At 43.8% G+C, this 20625-nt stretch overlaps 1 protein-coding gene across 21 annotated transcripts in view; it reads right to left on the bottom strand.

Annotated features, from left to right (window-relative positions):
- The window catches only part of MYCBP2 (MYC binding protein 2), a 181723-nt gene that overhangs the window by 45957 nt on the left and 115141 nt on the right, over positions 1-20625 (bottom strand). For 8 of the 21 annotated variants that reach the window (XM_070751321.1, XM_070751324.1, XM_070751330.1 and 5 more), the window contains 4 exons: positions 5711-7357; positions 4224-4393; positions 2504-2748; positions 1039-1206 (listed from right to left, as the gene is read on the bottom strand). In XM_070751321.1, coding sequence (XP_070607422.1) covers positions 1039-1206; positions 2504-2748; positions 4224-4393; positions 5711-7357 — 2230 coding nt within the window. Of the gene's footprint in view, positions 1-1038; positions 1207-2503; positions 2749-4223; positions 4394-5710; positions 7358-10532; positions 10635-18576; positions 18739-20625 lie in introns of all 21 variants that reach the window. The other 13 variants (XM_070751329.1, XM_070751313.1, XM_070751314.1 and 10 more) reach the window with 3 other exon arrangements.

Raw genomic sequence — 20625 nt, 5'->3', positions numbered from 1 at the left:
GACACCCTTTGCTGTTCTCTGCAAAGTCTTTCCCCCTCTAAGCCGCCCTCCCTTTTCTTTCTTCAAAAGACATCCTTTGCTGTTCTCTGCAAAGTCTTTCCCCCTCCAAGCCACCCCTCCCTTTTCTTTCTTCAAAAGACACTGTTTCAGTGCCTCTACAAGCACGCTGTTCTCTGCAAAGTCTTTCCCCCTCCAAGCCGCCCCTCCCTTTTCTTTCTTCAAAAGACACTGTTTCAGTGCCTCTACAAGCACGCTGTTCTCTGCAAAGTCTTTCCCCCTCCAAGCCGCCCCTCCCTTTTCTTTCTTCAAAAGACACTGTTTCAGTGCCTCTACAAGCACGCTGTTCTCTGCAAAGTCTTTCCTCCTCCAAGCCGCCCCTCCCTTTTCTTTCTTCAAAAGACACTGTTTCAGTGCCTCTACAAGCACGCTGTTCTCTGCAAAGTCTTTCCCCCTCCAAGCCGCCCCTCCCTTTTCTTTCTTCAAAAGACACTGTTTCAGTGCCTCTACAAGCACGCTGTTCTCTGCAAAGTCTTTCCCCCTCCAAGCCACCCCTCCCTTTTCTTTCTTCAAAAGACACCCTTTCAGTGCCTGCAAGCACGTTGTTCTCCTACTTTCGTTAATGCAAAGTCTTTCCCCCTCCAAGCCGCCCCTCCCTTTTCTTTCTTCAAAAAAGGGGGGGAAAGAAACCCCTTCATCCCAGCAGCAGCGGCTTGGATTCGTAAGGTGAAAATAGTTCGGAAGAAGAGGCAAAAAAATCTTAAACACCGGGTTCGTATCTTGAAAAGTTCATTAGAAGAGGCGTTCGTAAGATGAGGTACCACTGTACAGCCCTCTCTAAGAGGTTTACAGAGTCAGCATATTGCCCCCAATAACCTGTATCCTTATTTTACCAACCTCGGAAGGCTGAGTCAGCCTTCGGCTGGCCAGGATCAAACTGCTGACAATTGACAGAGTGAACCTGCAGTACTGCATTCTAACCACCGCGCCACCATAGCTCTTAGCAGTAGATCAGCATACATTAATATCAAAATGGAGTACCTGGGTGGCATGGATTTCATGTTGCTTTCTGGCTCCTCAAACACGTTAGGACTGGCGTCCGGAGTAACAGATATATAAGGCGCAGGCACTGAAGTTGAACGCAAATACCTCATCTCATCTTGGAAGAGGTTGTCGTCTTGATAGCCCACAAAGTTTTCGTGATGGTGCCTGAGCCCCAAAAAATAATAATAATGCACATCGGTCAGATCGAAGTGTTCATAGCCATTGGGTGTTATGGACAGCAGCTGAATCAGAGGAGGCGGCGAGGTGGGAGTCAGGGTCAGCATCAAGGCAACCTGAGAGCTCCGAGGGGGAAGGGAGAATGGAGCTGTCAGAGAGATAGAGACAGAAGTGGCATCTGGGCTGTCTGCCAGCCCTCAGCCCGCTAGCTGAACCACGGATGTTTGGGGATCCAATTAGGGGACAAACCTCCTCGGAGGGGGGGAGGAGAGGGAAATGTCTGGCGCACCATAGGATTATCGCAAGAACCATATAGGAAGCCAGTTCCTTGACCAGCAGCCGTTTGGAAGTGACATGTCATTTTTAGCTCCGGAAGCAAAGCGCAATAGAAAGGCTACTGTGGATTTGATGTCATCTGGGTGAGAATTTTTTTCCCCCGGGACTGAGCATTAGTTTTAGGAGTCTCAAAATGGGTGAACACTGCAGTCAGGCGGTAGGGAAAGCAAGTAGGATGCTTGGCTGCATAGCTAGAGGTATAACAAGCAGGAAGAGGGAGATTATGATCCCGCTATATAGAGCGCTGGTGAGACCACATTTGGAATACTGTGTTCAGTTCTGGAGACCTCACCTACAAAAAGATATTGACAAAATTGAACGGGTCCAAAGACGGGCTACAAGAATGGTGGAAGGTCTTAAGCATAAAACGTATCAGGAAAGACTTAATGAACTCAATCTGTATAGTCTGGAGGACAGAAGGAAAAGGGGGGACATGATTGAAACATTTAAATATGTTAAAGGATTAAATAAGGTTCAGGAGGGAAGTGTTTTTAATAGGAAAGTGAACACAAGGACAAGGGGACACAATCTGAAGTTAGTTTGGGGAAAGATCAAAAGCAACATGAGAAAATATTATTTTACTGAAAGAGTAGTAGATCCTTGGAACAAACTTCCAGCAGACGTGGTAGATAAATCCACAGTAACTGAATTTAACCATGCCTGGGATAAACATATAGCCATCCTAAGATAAAATACAGGAAATAGTATAAGGGCAGACTAGATGGACCATGAGGTCTTTTTCTGCCGTCAGTCTTCTATGTTTCTATGAGTTTTGGTTGGAGTGGAAGTTTCTAAAAATTTAATTTGACGGGGATCTGGCGAGGAAAGAGGTCTGGAAGCAGCTGCTTCCGTTTTAGCCACGGGAGTTGAAATCAGTTCAAGGGGGAACATCTTTCCAATTAGATTTAGTGATTCTCATAAACATAAAAAGCAGCTCCGTCGCTCTTACCTGGCTAATGTCTGAAGATAGAGGCAAGGCATTTTCACGGGGAAATCCTCAGAAATGCCTTCCTTGACGCTGGGAAGCTGGGACTGGAATGGCTTGGATGGGTGGTAGCACAAAATTGAGGGTTCGGCGGCGCTGCTCAAGGCCAGCAAGAACAGGGCGTTCCCTTTGATCACTTGGTGGGCTTCCATGGTGGGCATGGCCCGGGGGGTCTTCATCTGGGTCGGCTTCCTCCTCGACTGTTTCACCTATAAAGAAATAGGTGGAGGTGGGCTGATCTGAGAGCAAAGCCCAAGCAGGCCTTTGGTGCTCTCAAAAGGGATAGTCTCCATGTCTTGGGTGCTGAGATTTCAGGTCAACGATCAGAAATAAAAAAGCCACACCCACTTTCCAGATTTGATCATAGCAAAAGTCTATTGGTAAAACAAGTTCATGAAGTACAGTGTTCCCTGGATTTTCGCGGGTTCGAACTTCGTGAAATGTCTATACCACTGTTTTTCAAAAATATTAATTAAAAAATACTTCACGGGTTTTTCCCCTATACCACGGTTTTTCCCACCCGATGATGTCATATGTCATCGCCAAACTTTCATCTGCCTTTAATAAATATTTTTTTTAATAAACTTTAATAAATAAACATGGTGAGCAATAATCTAAATGGTTGCTAAGGGAATGGAAAATTGCAATTTAGGGGTTTAAAGTGTTAAGGGAAGGCTTGTGATACTGTTCATAGCCAAAAATAGTGTATTTACTTCCGCATCCCTACTCCGCGGAAATTCAACTTTCGCGGGAAGTCTCGAAATGCATCCCCCGCGAAAATCGAGGGAACACTGTAAACTGGTTAACTCTAAAGAATTCGATACTAGCAGCATTCCTAGCTAATGAGGCAGAAATAAGAGAAGTCCGGGCTGCAAGCCAGAGAGTCATTAATCAGTCCTTAAAGTGTTTCTGGCAGTTTGGCTAAAACTTGTGATTCAGTAAAGCTTTATAAAACATGAAACTGGCAGGGATGATAAAGATCTGGAAGCAGAAAGTCATCTCAGCTTCGGTTCTCTGACTGTCATGATACAAACATTGTTCACCACATCCACTTTCCCTCAGACAGTCCCTTATATACTGACAAGGTGTGGCCAAGTTTCCCATAGAGTTATTAGAACCCTTTCTTTTCAGATTTATTATTTATTTATTAGATTTGTATGCCGCCCCTCTCTGTAGTCTCGGGGCAGCTCACAGCAACAATAAAACAAATGTACAACAAATCTAATAATTTAAAAACTCCAAAAACCCATTATTAAAAGCAAACATACACACAAACATACCATGCATAAACTGTATAGGCCCGGGGGAGATGTCTCAATTCCCCCATGCCTGATGGCAGAGGTGGGTTTTAAGGAGTTTATGAAAGGCAAGGAGGGTGGGGGCGGTTCTAATCTCCGGGGTCTCATGTCTAGACACTGTCTTCTTAACTCTGGCATCTAACAGGGTGGCTTCCTCCTCCAATTCCCCATCGTTCTACTCTGACTCACTCAATACCATAACTAGGGGTGCTACAGTCTCTGGTGGGTCCCCAGTCTCACTCTTACTCTCATTCTCGAGTGCCAAGAACACAGGCCTAGGATATCAATACGCATCTGTTTCCTGGTCCTCGAAATCCATGATCAGCTGAGCTGGATGTGGATCACTCACAACACCAACTGGCTTGAGAGAAACAAAGGAGATCTACCTTTTCTCTCGCTGCTGCCTGTTTTTCACGGAGGTATTTTTCTCGGCACCGATCACAGACAAGGTACCACGTGCTTCCTCCTACGCCACCGTCGCCACAGTTCCCAGCCCATCCTCCACAAAAGTGTCCGATGCTGTTGTAGCCCTGTCCGTCTGCGTACCGGCCACAACCTTAAAAGCACAGAAGGTCACCTTAGAGAAAAAATCTTACCCAAGCTGTTACTCAATAAAGCATTCAGAAGATGACCATCCCTGAGTGCAAGAAAACTGGATTGAAATATTCCAAGACCCATCCCTGAAATGGACATCCGTTCCTTAACAAAGGCATCAAGGGGTTACGTTTCAAACCCATAAAACTTCCAGTACTATAATTCTTATGGATCCAGAAGGAAGACAAACCATTAATGAATTGTTCTATTTAGTGAACATCTGATCTAAGATGAGGTATATTTAAGGCAGTGGTTCTCAACCTTTCTAATGCTGCAACCCCTTAATACAGTTCCTCACATTCTAGTGACCCCCAACCATAAGTCTAGCGCCAATTCTCCCAACAGATCTTTAAGCTGATTGGCAAGAAGGTCAGAGGGACACTCCCCTGTAAACGCCTGATTGGTCGAATTGTAAAAATATGTTCCAAGGCTCCAGAATAGATGTTTTAGCTCCTAACTCCATTGAAAATTCGTCTTTTCCCATGATCTTAGGCGACCCCTGTGAAACGGTCGTTTGACCCCCCCCCCAAAAGGGTCCTGAACCCCAGGTTGAGAACCACTGATTTAAGGCATTCAACTGGAACAAATTGACCAATTTCTGTCTTGGCAACAAGGATAGACTTTTTGAATGACGAAGCAAAGCAAGGATACCATCAAAATCCACAAAACCCTCTTGGGGTGATATCTGCTGTCTCTTCAACCTGGGTCTAATGCAAGAAGAAAAGGCCAGGGAGGACTTGGCTTTATGGCAAACTGTCAACATGCCTGTGGGTACCCCCCTTCCCTACTTTATACAGGTAGTCCTCAACTTACAACAGTTCGTTTAGTGACTGCTTGAAGTTATGACAGCACTGAAAAATGTGACTTATGGCCATTTTTCACACGGCCAGTGCAGCACCCCCATGTCAAAAATTCAAATGCTTGGCCACTGACACAGACTTATGACAGTTGGAGCATCCCAGAGTTATACGATCCTGTTTCATGACCAGATAAGCAAAGTCAACGAGGAAAGTCAGATTTACTTATCGACCATGTTGCTGACTTAACTGCACCAATTCACTTAGCGACTGGGGCAAGAAAATGGGGGCAACTGTCTCGCTTACCAACAGAAACGTTGAGCTCAATTATGGTTGCAAGTTGAGAACTACCTTATATATGACTATAGCAGGCTTGATAAAGTGTGGAAAAAAAAATCCGTACTGCCTCCCTCGGTTACACGCGGGGCAGTTCTCCCAAAGGACTCCCTTCGTGGGGGGGTTTTGCCTGGAGGCCCTCTTACCTGGATGCGCTTGTCTCATGTGATAGGTCACCGGATACGGGTGGGATTCCCCACACAATTCACATATGGTGTCTTTCTCCGGACGTTCCCCGGCCAGCTGAGCCATTTCTCCAAAGAGGTTCCCCCTGGGTCTGCCCTCCGCCTTCTCTTTCTTCTTCTTCTCCTTTTTGGACTTCTTGTTCTCTTTCTCGCTTTCTTTCTTCTTCAACACCGCGCAGGACCCAGGGCTCGGGAAGATCATGTTCTGGGAAGCCGCCTTGATAGTTGCTAGAGAAATGTCTTCCCAAAAAGCGACCAGGTGCTGCAGCGTTAACGGCAGAGGCGACTTGGTCTTCAGAGGCGGGTGGCCGGAGCTATCAAAGGGGGCTGCTTCCGACTTCCCATCCTCGCAGCGTTCGTGAAGAGGAGGCTCTTTCAGCATCGACAAGACCTTGTTCTTATTGATGCTCCCCATTTTGGAGATGTCAGGCCCGTGCGGAGAGATGTTGAACATGTTGAGGGCAGAGGATATTTCCAGGGAGTGACGGTTCTTCAGCTTGGTTTCTTTCTCTTCAGCCGGTGCCTGGGTGAGATTGCTCCGGATGGGCGCGTGCTCTTTGGAAAGCTCAGGGTTGAATTTCAGAAAAGAGGAGCAGGCCATTGCATCGTGGACGATGCCTTCGTGCCACAGGAAGGATGCAAAGACGGTCCTGGCGCATTCGGCGACGGAAGGAGACATGGCTGGTTTGGCCGGCTCTACCGACCGCGCTCCTTCCCCTTTAAACAAGCAGACGGACCTCTCCTTTTTGGGCCTGGCATGCCTGGTGGCGCATTTCCGGCTCGCTTTGGGAGATGCCCTCGTGTCCTGCTCCTCTCTCATAGGGGCCTTCCCTATGCTGAAGTGGACTTTGTTCAAGCCCTCCTCCAGGCTGCTACCATCAGAGTTGTCCTCGCAGATGGAGTTGGTCACGCTGTTCGTTTTCAGCGTGCTGGACGTGCAGACCTCGACCACTTCGCTGTGGAGGTTCTCCTGCACCACGTGAGGAGAAGGGGCTCGGTTCTCCGTGTCGCTCCCAGATCTCCCGTCCTTGGGTGCCATTTTGGGCTTAGGCGAAGTGGACCTTCCCCGTATGGGCTCGGTGAGAGGCACTTTCTTTTTGCGAAGAGTCTCCGGGTCCAGCGTGTAAGAATCCGATTTAGATCGCTCCCGAGGAGGGTCGAGCTTCGTCTTCACTGGGGTTGAGGGTTTCTGAGGAAGGGGCTTCTCATTAGGAGAGGACGACCGCCGAGAACCGGCACCAGATGTGCAGGATTTCCCCGGTGAGGGAGTCTTTGGAGAAGGAGCACGATTTCCGGGGCCCGGGGACTCTGCCCGTAGGGAAGGTGCCGTCCTCCCCTCCGATCTTAAGGTCTGAAGCGTGTTGTGATTTGGGGACAACGATCTGCTGTGGGAATCAGACCTCAGCTTGGCAGTGTCCGATTTCAGCATCAGAGACTCACTGGCTGACAAGGTCTCTGTGTTCCTAGGCTTCTTCTGGTCGGCCACGGTGTGGCTCCAACGCCCGTCCGATTTAGGGTTCCTGCTTTCCCCCCGGTATTTTAAGGCCACGTCCACCTTCCCTGCCGGAGAAACTGATCTAGCAGCTGCAGTAAAATTCAGCCTCTCACCTGTACAACAAATGTTATAATTGGGTTAAAAAGGAAAGATTAGTAAGACAAACCTTACCACCTTGACCTGTCATAGAAATTCACCTCTCAAGGGTTCTTGCGCCACCAGAAAACCAACACAACCGCTACAGAGAGGTTTCTAGTACCGTAGGGAAGAGAAAAAAGTGTTTGACTAAAACATACACGGGTCGCCCAGAAAGTAGTGCACCACATTTTTTTTCTCAGCCTACAGTAATGATACAAATGCAAAACTTTAGATATACATTATTTGAATTGTCAGGAGTGTGTGTGTAAATTTTGCATTTCTTTAGACAGATAGCATAGCTACAGCAATGTTTTGGACAATGTCATTTGGCGGGGCCCAGGGGAAGAGCCTTCTCTGTGGCGGCCCCAGCCCTCTGGAATCAACTCTCCCCGGAGATTAGAACTGCCCCCACCCTTGTCTTTCGTAAATTACTCAAGACCCATCTATACCGCCAGGCATGGGGGAATTGAGACACCTTTCCCCCAGGCTTTTTTATATTTATGTTTGGATATGTATGTGTTGTTTGCTTTTAAAATATGATAGGGTTTTTATGTGCTTTTTAATATTAGATTTGTTTTCGCTAGAATTTTGTTTTTGTTGTTGTTATGAGCCGCCCCGAATCTTCGGAGAGGGGCGGCGTACAAATCTAATAAATTGAATTGAATTGAAATGGCATCTGTAAGTGATGTAGGTTACAAGCAGTGTGTCGTCATTGAATTTCTTACTGCGGAGAAAAAAACTGTTGGGAACATTCACAAATGTTTGTGTACAGTTTATGGAGAATCTGCAGTTGACAGAAGTACGGTTAGTCGCTGGGCAGAGGGTGAGGGTGAAGAGGTCATTCGCAGAGTGCAGAAATGGCTTCGTGACCAGAACAAGGAGTGGTATCGACAGGGCATACATGCCCTTGTGTCTCACTGAAGGAAGACCACAGAATGGGATGGAGATTACATGGAAAAATAGGGAGTGTAGAAGAAACATCATTTTTTCTTATGTGTAAGTTTCATTGTGTTCAATAAATAACTGTTGAAAAAAAATGTGGTGCATTATTTTCTGGGCGACCCTCGTAGTTTTAGGTCAGAACCCAAAGATAAGTGAAACACAGTTGTGCAAATTTTGAGCTCCTGTCCCTCAAAATGGCTTCTTAGCACCAGTAACTGTTCTAGAATTACACGGTGGCACGAGAGATCATAGCAATAGGATTGAAAGATCGAGAGGGGATTGAAAGACCCTTTCTATTTGCAAGAGACCCATCTGGAGCTACGAAATCTCTGATGATCAGCAGTCAAGCCGGCTACCCACTCCAGGGCATACACCTTATATAGTAGATAATGTATATTTTTGTGTGCCTGTGTGTAATATGCATGTACACAAATGGTATATATACATAAAATTAAATAGCATATTTTGGGTGTTCAGGAATAGTAAATAGATAGGGAAATTTTTATCTCTTTGAGGCGAGGAGAGGCCAGGCACCCTCACCCTAACTGTGACATCAAGTTGGCCACCTTTAAGCCGGTTGCATGACCTTTAAGCCACCCCCGGTGACATGATTGTCGAGCCACTCCCACCTGGTCATATGGCCAGCAAGCCACGCCCACAAAATTGTTGTGGTTAGCTCTGGCCCAGCTCCTGCCCCAAGGACTGTGGATGTGGGGGAGACATCCACATGCTGAAGGCCTGTTTTGCCCCCGGTGGAATCTGCTGATGAAGGCGCCTCTGACCAAGAAGACATGAGTGACAGGGAGGAGGAGAGTGGGGCAGACAGCTCAGAAGGAGATCAATTATCTAGCTCCTCCTTGGATTCGGAACAAAAGTTAATGATACAGCCACGCATGCAGAGAGCGATGCATAGGCAACAACAACTGAGAGATTATTATCAAAGAAAATGAGGCCACCTGTGGTTGGGTGGGGCTGTGGTAATTAGTGAGGCTGCTATACATAGCAGCCTGTGGGTTTGGCCATTGTGGAGGATTATCTGATCATTGTGTTTTGTGCCTGCTTCGCTGACTTTGACTTTTTGTGTGTGCTGATTTCCCCCCGCTTTGAAACTAAACTAGAGCAAAGTGTGTTTCACTTTGTGAAAAAAGAAGGACTGTGAATTGCCTCACAGCTGCAAGCTAAGTATCACAAAACTGATAAGGGACTTGTACAAATTATCAGTTTGTTTGGAGACGAGTGCTCTTTGCTATATCAAAAGAGGGCTTAGGTTAAGTGAATTTTCATTATAAAGAACATTGTTTTGAATTTTCAAACGTGTGCGTGTCTGAAATTTGTACCTGTGAATTTTTGGGAGGATTCTACCAGAGAGCCCGACAGAACACAAAATAAGCCCATTTGCAGCCCTTCACTGGACTAGAGGGAGGGGAATGGAAGGATTTATACTCCTTGCAGAGATCTGGTCATCTGCATTCTTTTTAGAGAGTCGTTGAGACCACTTGGAGTTTGTCTGCATCCTGCAAATGATCATCTTTCTACAAGGAATATAAATCCTTCCATTGCAGTCCATCCTGTCAGAACTGAAGAAGCTTCTTGGAGGAGAAACGAAACGTCTTCAAAGAAAAAAACCCAAGAAAGTCCAGTTGCCTCCTGGAAAAGCACCTTTGGGACAACTACACAAGAAGTGTTTCTTTACATCCTTTGGGTTTGCACAAGTCTATACAGTAGTACCTCTAGATACGAGCTGCTCTACATGCGAGTATTTCCAGATACGAGCCACGAGGGGAGAGACATTTCTGTTCTAGTCCCGAGCTCAAATTCGGGATACGAGCCGAGCGTCCACTAGGTGGCGCAAGAATCCTTGCTTTTGGTTATCTCGGAGGGGAAAAACAACGTCTAAAGCGATTTGTTCCAGATACGAGTTGCCTCGACATACAAGCTCCCTTCTGGAACGAATTATGCTCGTATCTAGGGGTACTACTGTATTGTATTTGGGCGTTAAAATCGCAGAGGACCATGCCGTTGCTAGTTGGAAAAATCTCTGATTTACAGCAGAAGCCACAGTCTGACATGTCAGCCAAGCCACCCTTGAGCTTTGGGGGAAGCATTTTGGAGCTGAATGGAATGAGATGGATTTGCAGGACAAGGCCCTCGCGTCCCAGGACAGAGCAGCCCTTCTGCGCGAGCGTCTCCAGCAGCATGCATACCCACCCTGGAGCTTGTATGAAAGAGATGAGAGAGCGGAGGCAGGCACGGGAGCATCGCTACTTTGGTCGATGCGCTCACGACAAGCAAGGCCGCGGGGTGGAGTTTCTAGAGGGGGAGACAGTGGCACAGAAGGAGCACAGATTGAATGGGGAAAAAGAAAAGCCAAGATAAAGCCAGCAAAGCAGAGCAAAGCAAAACCAGAACCGGGCATGGTTCTTTTTTCTGGGACCAAAACCCAACACATTTTTATTCACTCTTCTAGAAGTCTCAAGCAATAGAAACATAGAAACATAGAAGATTGACGGCAGAAAAAGACCTCATGGTCCATCTAGTCTGCCCTTATACTATTTTCCTGTATTCTATCTTACAATGGATATATGTTTATCCCAGGCATGTTTAAATTCAGTTACTGTGGATTTACTAACCACGTCTGCTGGAAGTTTGTTCCAAGGATCTACTACTCTTTCAGTAAAATAATATTTTCTCATATTGCTTTTGATCTTTCCCCCAACTAACTTCAGATGGTGTCCCCTTGTTCTTGTGTTCACTTTCCTATTAAAAACACTTCCCTCCTGGACCTTATTTAACCCTTTAACCCATTTAGAAACATAGAAACATAGAAGACTGACGGCAGAAAAAGACCTCATGGTCCATCTAGTCTGCCCTTATACTATTTTCCTGTATTTTATCTTACAATGGATATATGTTTATCCCAGGCATGTTTAAATTCAGTTACTGTGGATTTACTAACCACGTCTGCTGGAAGTTTGTTCCAAGGATCTACTACTCTTTCAATAAAATAATATTTTCTCATATTGCTTTTGATCTTTCCCCCAAGTAACTTCAGATTGTGTTCCCTTGTTCTTGTGTTCACTTTCCTATTAAATACATTTAGAATTTGGAAAAACAGATTGGGAAGGGATCTTGGAGGTCTTCTAGTCCAACCCCCTACACAGGCAGGAAACTCTACACCACTTCAGACAAATAGTTATCCAGTCGCTTCTTAAAAACCTCCATTGCTGGAGCATTCACAACTTCTGGAGGCAAGCTGATTAACTGTTCTAACTGTCAGGAAATTCTCCTTCGTTCTAGGTTTCTTCTCTCCTGGATTAGTTTCCACCCATTGCTTCTTGTCTTGCGCTCAGGTTCTTTGGAAAATAGCTTGACTCCCTCTTCTTTGTGGCAACCGCTGAGATATTGGAACACTGCTATCACGTCTCCGCTGGTCCTTCTTTTCATTAAACTAGATATATCCACTTCCAGCAACCGTTCTTTATATATCTTAGCATTCAGTCCCCTAATCACCTTTGTTGCTGTTCTATGCACTCTTTCTAGTGTCTCAACATCTTTTTTTAACATTGTGATGACCCAGTACGGTTTCTCAACAGAGCATTATGGAAAACCAAGCCGGATTCTTAGCGGAGCAGCAAATATTTCAGGAGTCTTTAGCAATGGCTCAGCACCTAATGCAGATTTTTGCGCTATATTCCCTGCATCCCTTTAATTGGTCGGCTCTGGGAAAGACTATATAGCCCAGCATTATTTTGGATGAATACTCACTATCTTGTCTTTAGGTTAACAAATAAAAACAAATAACAACAAATAACAACAGAGTTGGAAGGGACCTTGGAGGTCTTCTAGTCCAACACACTGCTTAGGCAGGAAACCCTACACCGTTCCAGACAAATGGTTATCCAACATCTTCTTAAAAACTTCCAGTGTTTTAAAGAGCATTCACAACCTCTGGAAGCAGGTTATTCCACTGATTAATTGTTCTAACTGTCAGGAAATTTATCGTTAGTTCTAAGTGGCTTCTCTCCTTCATTTATTTTCACCCATTGCTTCTTGTTCTACCCTCAGGTGCTTTGCAGAATAGGTTGACTCCTTCTCCTTTGTGGCAACCCCTGAGATATTGAGTTGGAGCACTGTTGTCTTATGGAGTAAGAAAAACCAATTAAACATGTAAAACATTAATTGTACGACAATCATCTGCAGTTTTGAAATAGGATCAGCTGCTTCTGTACATTTGTCTTTTAGATCCTTCCAGGACAGTCCTGCTCTCTGTGAACCTGGGCAAAGAGAAAGAGGACCCGCAGAAAAAACAAACCCCGATTTCTGCTAAAGGAACAGGAATTGAACAGGGAAGGGAATGAAGACTTTGGGTTTCCACAAGAGATTCAGGTGATCTTGTAATATCTTCCAAAACATTTCTGAGTTCTTCTGTGTTTGCCTAAACCACAACCTTCTGTGGATCAGGGAGGGGACCGATCTTACTTGCACGAATGTCAAAATGAAAGAAAGAACTGCTGCTGAGTTTTCTATCAATGTTGGCAAACCTTTTCGGCACCGAATGATGAAACAGGGGGGTGCACCGGAACCCCGAAGAGCAGCAGCCTGGTGCACATGCGGGAACTGGAAAGATGATCTTCCAGTTTCCGGTGCCGCTGTTCCGGTTTCTGGCGCGCACTAAGCCAAGCTGGCTGGTGCGCATGCCGGAAACCAGATGACCATCTTCTGGGCGTGTGCATGCGCACCGGGGCGGCTGCTCTTCTGGGTTCCAGCGTTCCCCACATGCGTGAAGACCAGATGGCTGGCACACCGGAACCCGGAAGAGCAACAGCTCGCGTGCCTGGAGAGATGGCTTTGTGTGCCACTTCTGGCATGCATGATATAGGTTTGCCCTTCTGGAGCTAGCCCAGTGATGGTGAACCTATGTTACGGGTGTCACAGGTGGCACGTGAAGCCATATCTGCTGGCACACGAGCCGTTGCCCTAGCTCAGCTCCAAAGTGCATGTGTGTGCCAGCCAGCTGATTTTGGCTCATACAGAGGCTCTGGGAGGGCATTTTTGGCTCCCAGAGAGCCTCCGGTGGAATGGCGAAGGGCATTTTAACCCTCTCCTGTCTCTAGGGAAGCCTTTGGAGCCTGGAAGGAATGAAACGCGAGTCTATTGGGCCTAGCAGAAGTTGGAAAACAGGCCGTTTTTGGCCTCCAGGAGCTGGGAGAAGCAATTTTCACACACACATACACTGGCATTGAATTATGGATGTGGGCACTCAAAAAGGAAAGAGTTTCTTAGACAGAAAAGGATTTCTGATCCCATTCGTTTTCAGCTAAGTTTGTAAAAACCCCATCTATTTTTTTTTTTTTTTTACAGAACCGCATGCAAAGACATATTTAACATATCTTATAGTTTAGCTTTTGGCTGTGCAAAAATTCAGGGGAAAGGGACTAAAAAAGTAAACGAGTTTGATTTTCATTTCAAAGTAGCTGAGAGATATATTTTTCCCCATAAGTCTTGTAAGCATGGAAGTTATTTCCTTCATGCTTCCACTAGGTCTCTACCAAACTCCAACTGTTCCTTGCAATGTGATCAATGATATTATTATTATTATTATTATTATTATTATTATTATTATTATTATTATTATTATTATGTGAGCCGCCCCGAGTCTTCGGAGAGGGGCGGCATACAAATCTAAGTAATAAATAAATAAATAAATAAATAAATAAATAAATAAAATTATTATTATTATTATTATTATTATTATTATTATTATTATTTAGATTTGTATGCCGCCCCTCTCCAGAGACTCGGAGCAGCTATTACATGAGCTATCCATCCCTCAGATTGGGAATTCCCATCAATGCAACAGTTCACAAAATCTATCTAAGTTTATATAAGTTATATAAGTTTTGAGGGCCAAAGGTAAAGAGGAGGCAAATAAGAAATGGGGGGTGAGTAAGATCTCTTAAGGTGAAATGCTTTCCCTAACTTTCTATTCTATTTTCCTTTCTCTTCTAAAGCTGTATTTTCTTGTCAGAAGTGCTCACAATACTCTATTGCAGTGTTTCCCAACCTTGGCAACTTGAAGATATTTGGACTTCAACTCCCAGAATTCCCCAGCCAGCGAATGCTGGCTGGAGAATTCTGGGAGTTGAAGTCCAAATATCTTCAAGTTGCCAAGGTTGGGAAACACTGCTCTATTGTATATACAGACTCCACGAGAGTCATATCAACTGAACCAGCGGACAGCACCGATCAGCATTTGCAGGCCACTTGCATCTGGAGCAAGCCAAATAAATAAAATTAAATTCTTCTAAGGCTGAATTGCTTTTTTTTGTCACAATGCTCCTGGTAGCTTTCCTGGATGGATTCACAGGGGGTCTGTGATCTTGAGAGTTATGCTAAAGTAAATCAAAATAGCACGGCCTCAGGCTGCAAGCAGAATTATCATCACCCAATATTTTTTTTTAAAAAAAATAGCAATAGAAAGCTATATAAGCTATAGAGTAAGAATTTAAAACCTAGTGTTATAAACTATATACTCTAGATAAAACCAATGGTTACAATACCACAAAAGAATATAAAAAGAGGCTGCCGATTAGTCAGCCACAGGAGGGGAGGGGATGTATATTATATGCTTGTCTTTCTGTATATGAATTGTTTGTGTGTATTGTCTATTGTTTATATGTAAATAAAAAACTTTAAAAAAAGAAAGCTAAGGAAGTACCCCTTGACTCTGAAGTTTTACACACTGTCAGGTAATTTTCGGTTACAAATGGGTAGTTCGGCATCATAATTCACTTTGATTTCCACCTATAGCTCCAATAAAAGAGAATTGAGCATAGATTTGAAGATATTCAAAGTTTCTACTTCAGATCTGCAAAGATTTCAGATACACAATAATTAAAATCCACTGCGGTGTTTGCGTATTTCAAGAAGAGGAACAATGATCCTTCCGAAATAGATCTTTTGAAGAGAGTGGGGGGATAACTTTGCTCTGAGCATTAATGAAGATTTCAACCAGACTGATCCATGCACTTGTAAAAAAACAAAGTCTAATTTATACCAAAGTAATTAGAAGAGCATCCGTGATGCCTGAAAGTGCTAGCTGGCTTATTTCTTAGACAGCACATGTATTATTATTATTATTATTATTATTATTATTATTATTATTATTATTATTTTGGCTGAGGATTGTTTTTAAACTATCTACTGAGGAATCCAAAGACCTAGAGACTCTTTTCACATCCCTTACACCAAGAGTGTCAAACCCGCGTCGTCACATGTTGTACAGTAGTACCTCTAGATACGAGCTGCTCCACATGCGAGTATTTCAAGATACGAGCCACAAGGGGAGAGACATTTCTGTTCTAGTCCCGAGCTCAAATTCGGGATACGAGCCGAGCGTCCACTAGGTGGCGCAAGAATCCTTGCTTTTGGTTATCTCGGAGGGGAAAAACAACGTCTAAAGCTATTTGTTCCAGATACGAGTTGGTCGATATACAAGCTCCCTTCTGGAACCAATTATGCTCGTATCTAGGGGTACTACTGTATTGTGACTTTCTCCCCCTTTGCTAAACCAGGGAAGGGCGTGGCCAGCATGTGATGCATCTGAGCAACAAGTTTGATTGACAGCCCTACATTATACCCTCTGATGAAGCCAAAGTGGACAGAAAGGATCCACATAACCAAACATGATCCTCTATTTCCTCTTACTTGTGGATTCTCTTTCCATTGTTATCACTTTGGAAATGCTTCCTGATGTTTATTTCCACCAAGTGAAGTTGGCCAAAGTCTCTAGAAATAATGGGTGGTAAGCAGTACACTTGGAAAACTTACGAGTCAAGAAGAGAATTCTAACTACTACTAGCTAGCTCAATGGCACTTCTACTGATATCTGCAGGTCCTTGATCTTCAAAGGGATGTAAGCTGTGGTTTCCTTTAGTCACAACACCAGAAACCACCATGAAGAAAACTTTGGAAGAAAGAATATACACAGATCTCTGTCGACTACCATGTTTTCCCGAAAATAAGAACCTGTGTTGTATTTTTTTTGAACCCTGAAATAAGCCTTATTGCCATGCACTCAAAAGTCTGATTGGGCTTATTATCAGGGGATGTCTTATTTGGGGGGGAAAAGAGGGTAATTAAAAACGGCCATGCTGTTCTCAAGACTGAACCCAATTGGTAAGTTTAAGTTTTTACTTCTTTGGCGTTTCTTATTCTGAAGCTTTTCTGGTGTCACCTTCAGTGGAAGAAGGCCATCTTGTTTTAAGGCAGTGATTTTCAACCTTTTTTGAGCCGCGGCACATTTTTTACATTTACAAAATCCTGGCTGGGGCACACCACCAACCAAAATGACACTCTAAGACACTCTCCTCTTTTTTTCCATCCCTGTCTCCTTCCCCCACTTGTGTGTGTGTGTGTGTGTGTGTGTACACACTCTTGAACCATTTCCAAAAACAGGTGAGGGCTGGGGTTTTTCTCTCTCTTATTCTTTGGGTGCTTTTATCATATGCATTAAATCAAGAGTCACTTCTCTCTTTTGTTTCTCTCTCTTTCCTCTCATTCTCTGTCTCAATCATTTTCTCATTTCTCTTTTTTTCCTCCCCTTTTTGCTCATTTCTCTCTCTCTCTCCCTCTCCCTCCCTTCCTCTCCTTTCTCTCTCTCTCTTGCTTTCTTTCTCTCTCTCTCTTGCTTTCTTTCTCTCTTGCTTGCTTTCTTTCTCTCTCTCTCTTGCTTTCTTTCTCACTCTAGCTTTCTCTCTCTTTCTCTCTTTTTCTTTCTCTTGCTTTCTCTCTCTCTCTTGCTTTCTTTCTCTCTCTTTCTCTCTCTCTTGCTTTCTCTCTCTCTCTCTCAGCAAAAAGTTGCAAAACCGGAACCCGAGCTTCCTTCTTTGCGGCACACCTGACCATGTCTCGTGGTACACTAGTGTGCCACGGCACACTGGTTGAAAAACACTGTTTTAAGGATTGGCCTAAGCAGTCAAATTTCTGGTGCTCCCAATTAAAGATGGAAAGGCATCAATAAACATGCCACATGTTCTATTTACAGAAAAGATTAAGAACTCTTTATAATGTCAAAGTTTTAATATAGTCTTACTCTGAAGGATCAGGGATGAATTCCTTTCTATTGTATAGAAAAATGAGAGGAACACACAGTTTGAGCATTAACTCAATTGATCAGAATTAATTCCGATAAACTCAAGAAACAACTTTTACAGAATCTATTCTCAACTTTTATGGAATTCTATTATGGAATTAGAATACAAAAATAATATCAATTGTCAATTTATATGAAGAAAATATCTTATAGAATGTAATAAAACTCCCACAATATTATAAAGAAAGGAAAGGGGGGAAAATCAGTTAGTCCTCATCTTTGATAGCAATACAGTGTTCCCTCGCTTTTCGTGGGGGATGCGTTTCGAGACCGCCCGCGAAAGTTGAATTTCCGCGAAGTAGAGATGCGGAAGTAAATACACTATTTTTGGCTATGAAGAGTATCATAAGCCTCCCCTTAACACTTTAAACCCCTAAATTGCAATTTTCCATTCCCTTAGCAGCCATTCAGAGTATTACTCACCATGTTTATTTATTAAAGTTTATTAAAAAAATATTTATTAAAGGCAGACGAAGGTTTGGCGATGACATATGACGTCATCAGGTGGGAAAAACCGTGGTATGGGGAAAAACCCCGCGAAGTATTTTTTAATTAATATTTTTGAAAAACCGTGGTATAGACTTTTCGCGAAGTTCGAACCCGCAAAAATCGAGGGAACACTGTACTTTGATATCGAAGGATTTCCTTCATTCTTCAATGCTTCAGTTTAAAACCACATCTGGGTAATAACTGTAAAAATCTCGTACACCAAAGTTCAAGATGTAACAGTACTTATGAGAAATTTCAATTCTTACATTATATAATATATAATGTAATGTACAGTATATAATAATAATAATAATCATTGTATATTATATGATTTGAGAATTCTTTCATTGAATTAAACTCAGATTATTATTATTTTTTACAAATACTTCTGAAAGTGTACTATCCATACCACAGATCATAAACAAAAGGCCAGGGCAACAATCTTTACTAATTATAGGTAAACCTGACATTTGGTTTCATGTGATGGAAAGTCGACACGGCGGTAAAGAAAGGTGAAGGTGATAAGAAGCGGAAAGGCAACTGAGGTGGTGATAGCAATGGCGCAGCTTCGAAACGGACAGAGGAGGCAGGAAAGGCTGACAGACTTACTCTGAAGCTGTGGCTGAGGTTGCTGGAAGGGAAGGGACTGTCCAAACACAAATGGGCTGTGGATTAGGGAAGAGGGAGGATTTGCAGCTTGATCAAAGATGGAAGGAGCTGGGAGACTAGGCCGTGACTGAATGGAATTCAATAGGGCGCTCGGATGGTCACCTGCAGTAGGCAAAACAGTTAGAACTACAACCTGTTACCTTCAAAGAAGGCAATTAAAGTTCATTTAACACCAGTGAGGCCTGCCGCGACCCGCCATCTTGTAATTAAGAAATATTCTGCTCACAAGGCATAGTACAAGATGAGGGAGCGGTTAACAGCCATTTGGTGGAATTGCGAGCAGTCTGGCAAATGTTTTTTTGCAAGAAACAAAACATGCAGAGATTATTAGAAGCGTGTTCCATCATGTTCGCCCTAGAACAAGGACAGAAGCACCAGCCTGAAGATGACGAGTGGGACCTCGTCGAAACGTCGCCAGAAATTTCTAAATCCTACATGGGAAGAAACCCGAATATACCAAGACCGTCATACCTGTACCCGTGAAAATCTACGAAAACATATATATATGACGGTCTTGGTATATTCGGGTTTTTTCCCATGTCAGATTTAGAGATTTCTGGCGACGATTCGACGAGGTTCCACTCGTCATCTTCAGGCTGGTGCTTCGGTCCTTGTTCTAGGGCGAACACAGCGAGACCTGAGCTGCCTTCCTTCTATAAATACTGGTGGCTGGGTGTGGTTTGATGGCTCAGCAATTGCCTGCTGTGTAGAAACTTCCTGGTGAGTCAGTGGGGTAACACCTGGTGTCGTTGATTTAACTGAGGTATTCTGATTAGTTAATGATTGTGGATTAGGGGTGATATCCTGAGTAGTACCCCTAATCCACAATCATTAACTAATCAGCATATAATTAATCCAATTAGTATTGGGAATCAATACTAAATTTGGATAAATTTGGAGAGCACGTTACCATTATCACTTGATGTGAGCTAGATAGAAGGAACTTAATCCATGATACAAATGATTAATGATTATCCCTGCTAAAGCTACCTGTTCTTCATTGCAATTCTGAACATTGCCAAAGGCACTGATGATGTTTCTTCGTTTGGTAAGGAAATGTTTGCAAGAAAACAACCAAGCTCAGAAGAGGACACCAAGCATCCCAGAGTTAAAAGGAAAATTCTGCTTTAGCAACCGAAACCCGATTCAATGTCTAAAACTAGAAAGAGGAAAGTCATTCAACGCTGCTGTCTTCAGGAGCCCATTCATGCAGAGAGAAATGTTCTTGTCCTAACATTGAAAATAAGGAAAACAGGTGTGCTAGTTTTGTCTCAAAACAGAAATGAGTAATTTGGGAAGACTTCAGCCATGAGTCTCCCTAAGCTATCCTAACCCTCTCCCCATGCTGGAGAGATAAGGGAGGAGAACATATGAGCAAAATCAAGAGAGCTGGTTTGATCTCTGAAAAGGTTCTAAGAAATCTACTTTCTTGTCTTCTTTTACTTATTTTAGGTCTAGATATCTATATGATTTTCATCATGTAAAGCAGCCATCCTAACTTTGCAACCCCCCCCCAGCCAATTGGGAGGGGGTGCAGGATTGAGTCTACGGAGAGGGGCGGCATACAAATCTAATAAATAATAATAATAATAATAATTGAGACCCCTGATCGTACACAAATCGCTGGTTCTTAGTCTTTAGCTTCATAACCTTAGGCAATACAGTGGTACCTCGACATATGAGTCTAATTCGTTCCAGACCCGAGCTCGTATGTCGATCAACTCGCATCTCGAACGAATGCCTTTAGACTTTGTTTTTCGCGCCGAGATAACTGGAAGCAAGGGATTCTTGCGCCACCTAGTGGAAGCTCGGCTCATATCCCGAATTTGAGCTTGGGTGTCGAACAAAAATTTTGCTCACGTCTCGGCTCGTAACTTGGAATACTCGCATGTGGAGCAGCTCGTATCTAGAGATACTACTGTATTATATATAATATAGAACTGTGATGGTGAATCTATGGCACGCATGCCGGAAGTGGTACACGGAGTC

The sequence above is a fragment of the Erythrolamprus reginae genome, chromosome 4 (assembly GCF_031021105.1).
Source record: "Erythrolamprus reginae isolate rEryReg1 chromosome 4, rEryReg1.hap1, whole genome shotgun sequence".
NCBI lineage: Eukaryota > Metazoa > Chordata > Lepidosauria > Squamata > Dipsadidae > Erythrolamprus > Erythrolamprus reginae.
The sequence above is the reverse complement of the archived record's forward strand: the minus strand, read 5'-3'. Positions and strand labels throughout refer to the sequence as shown.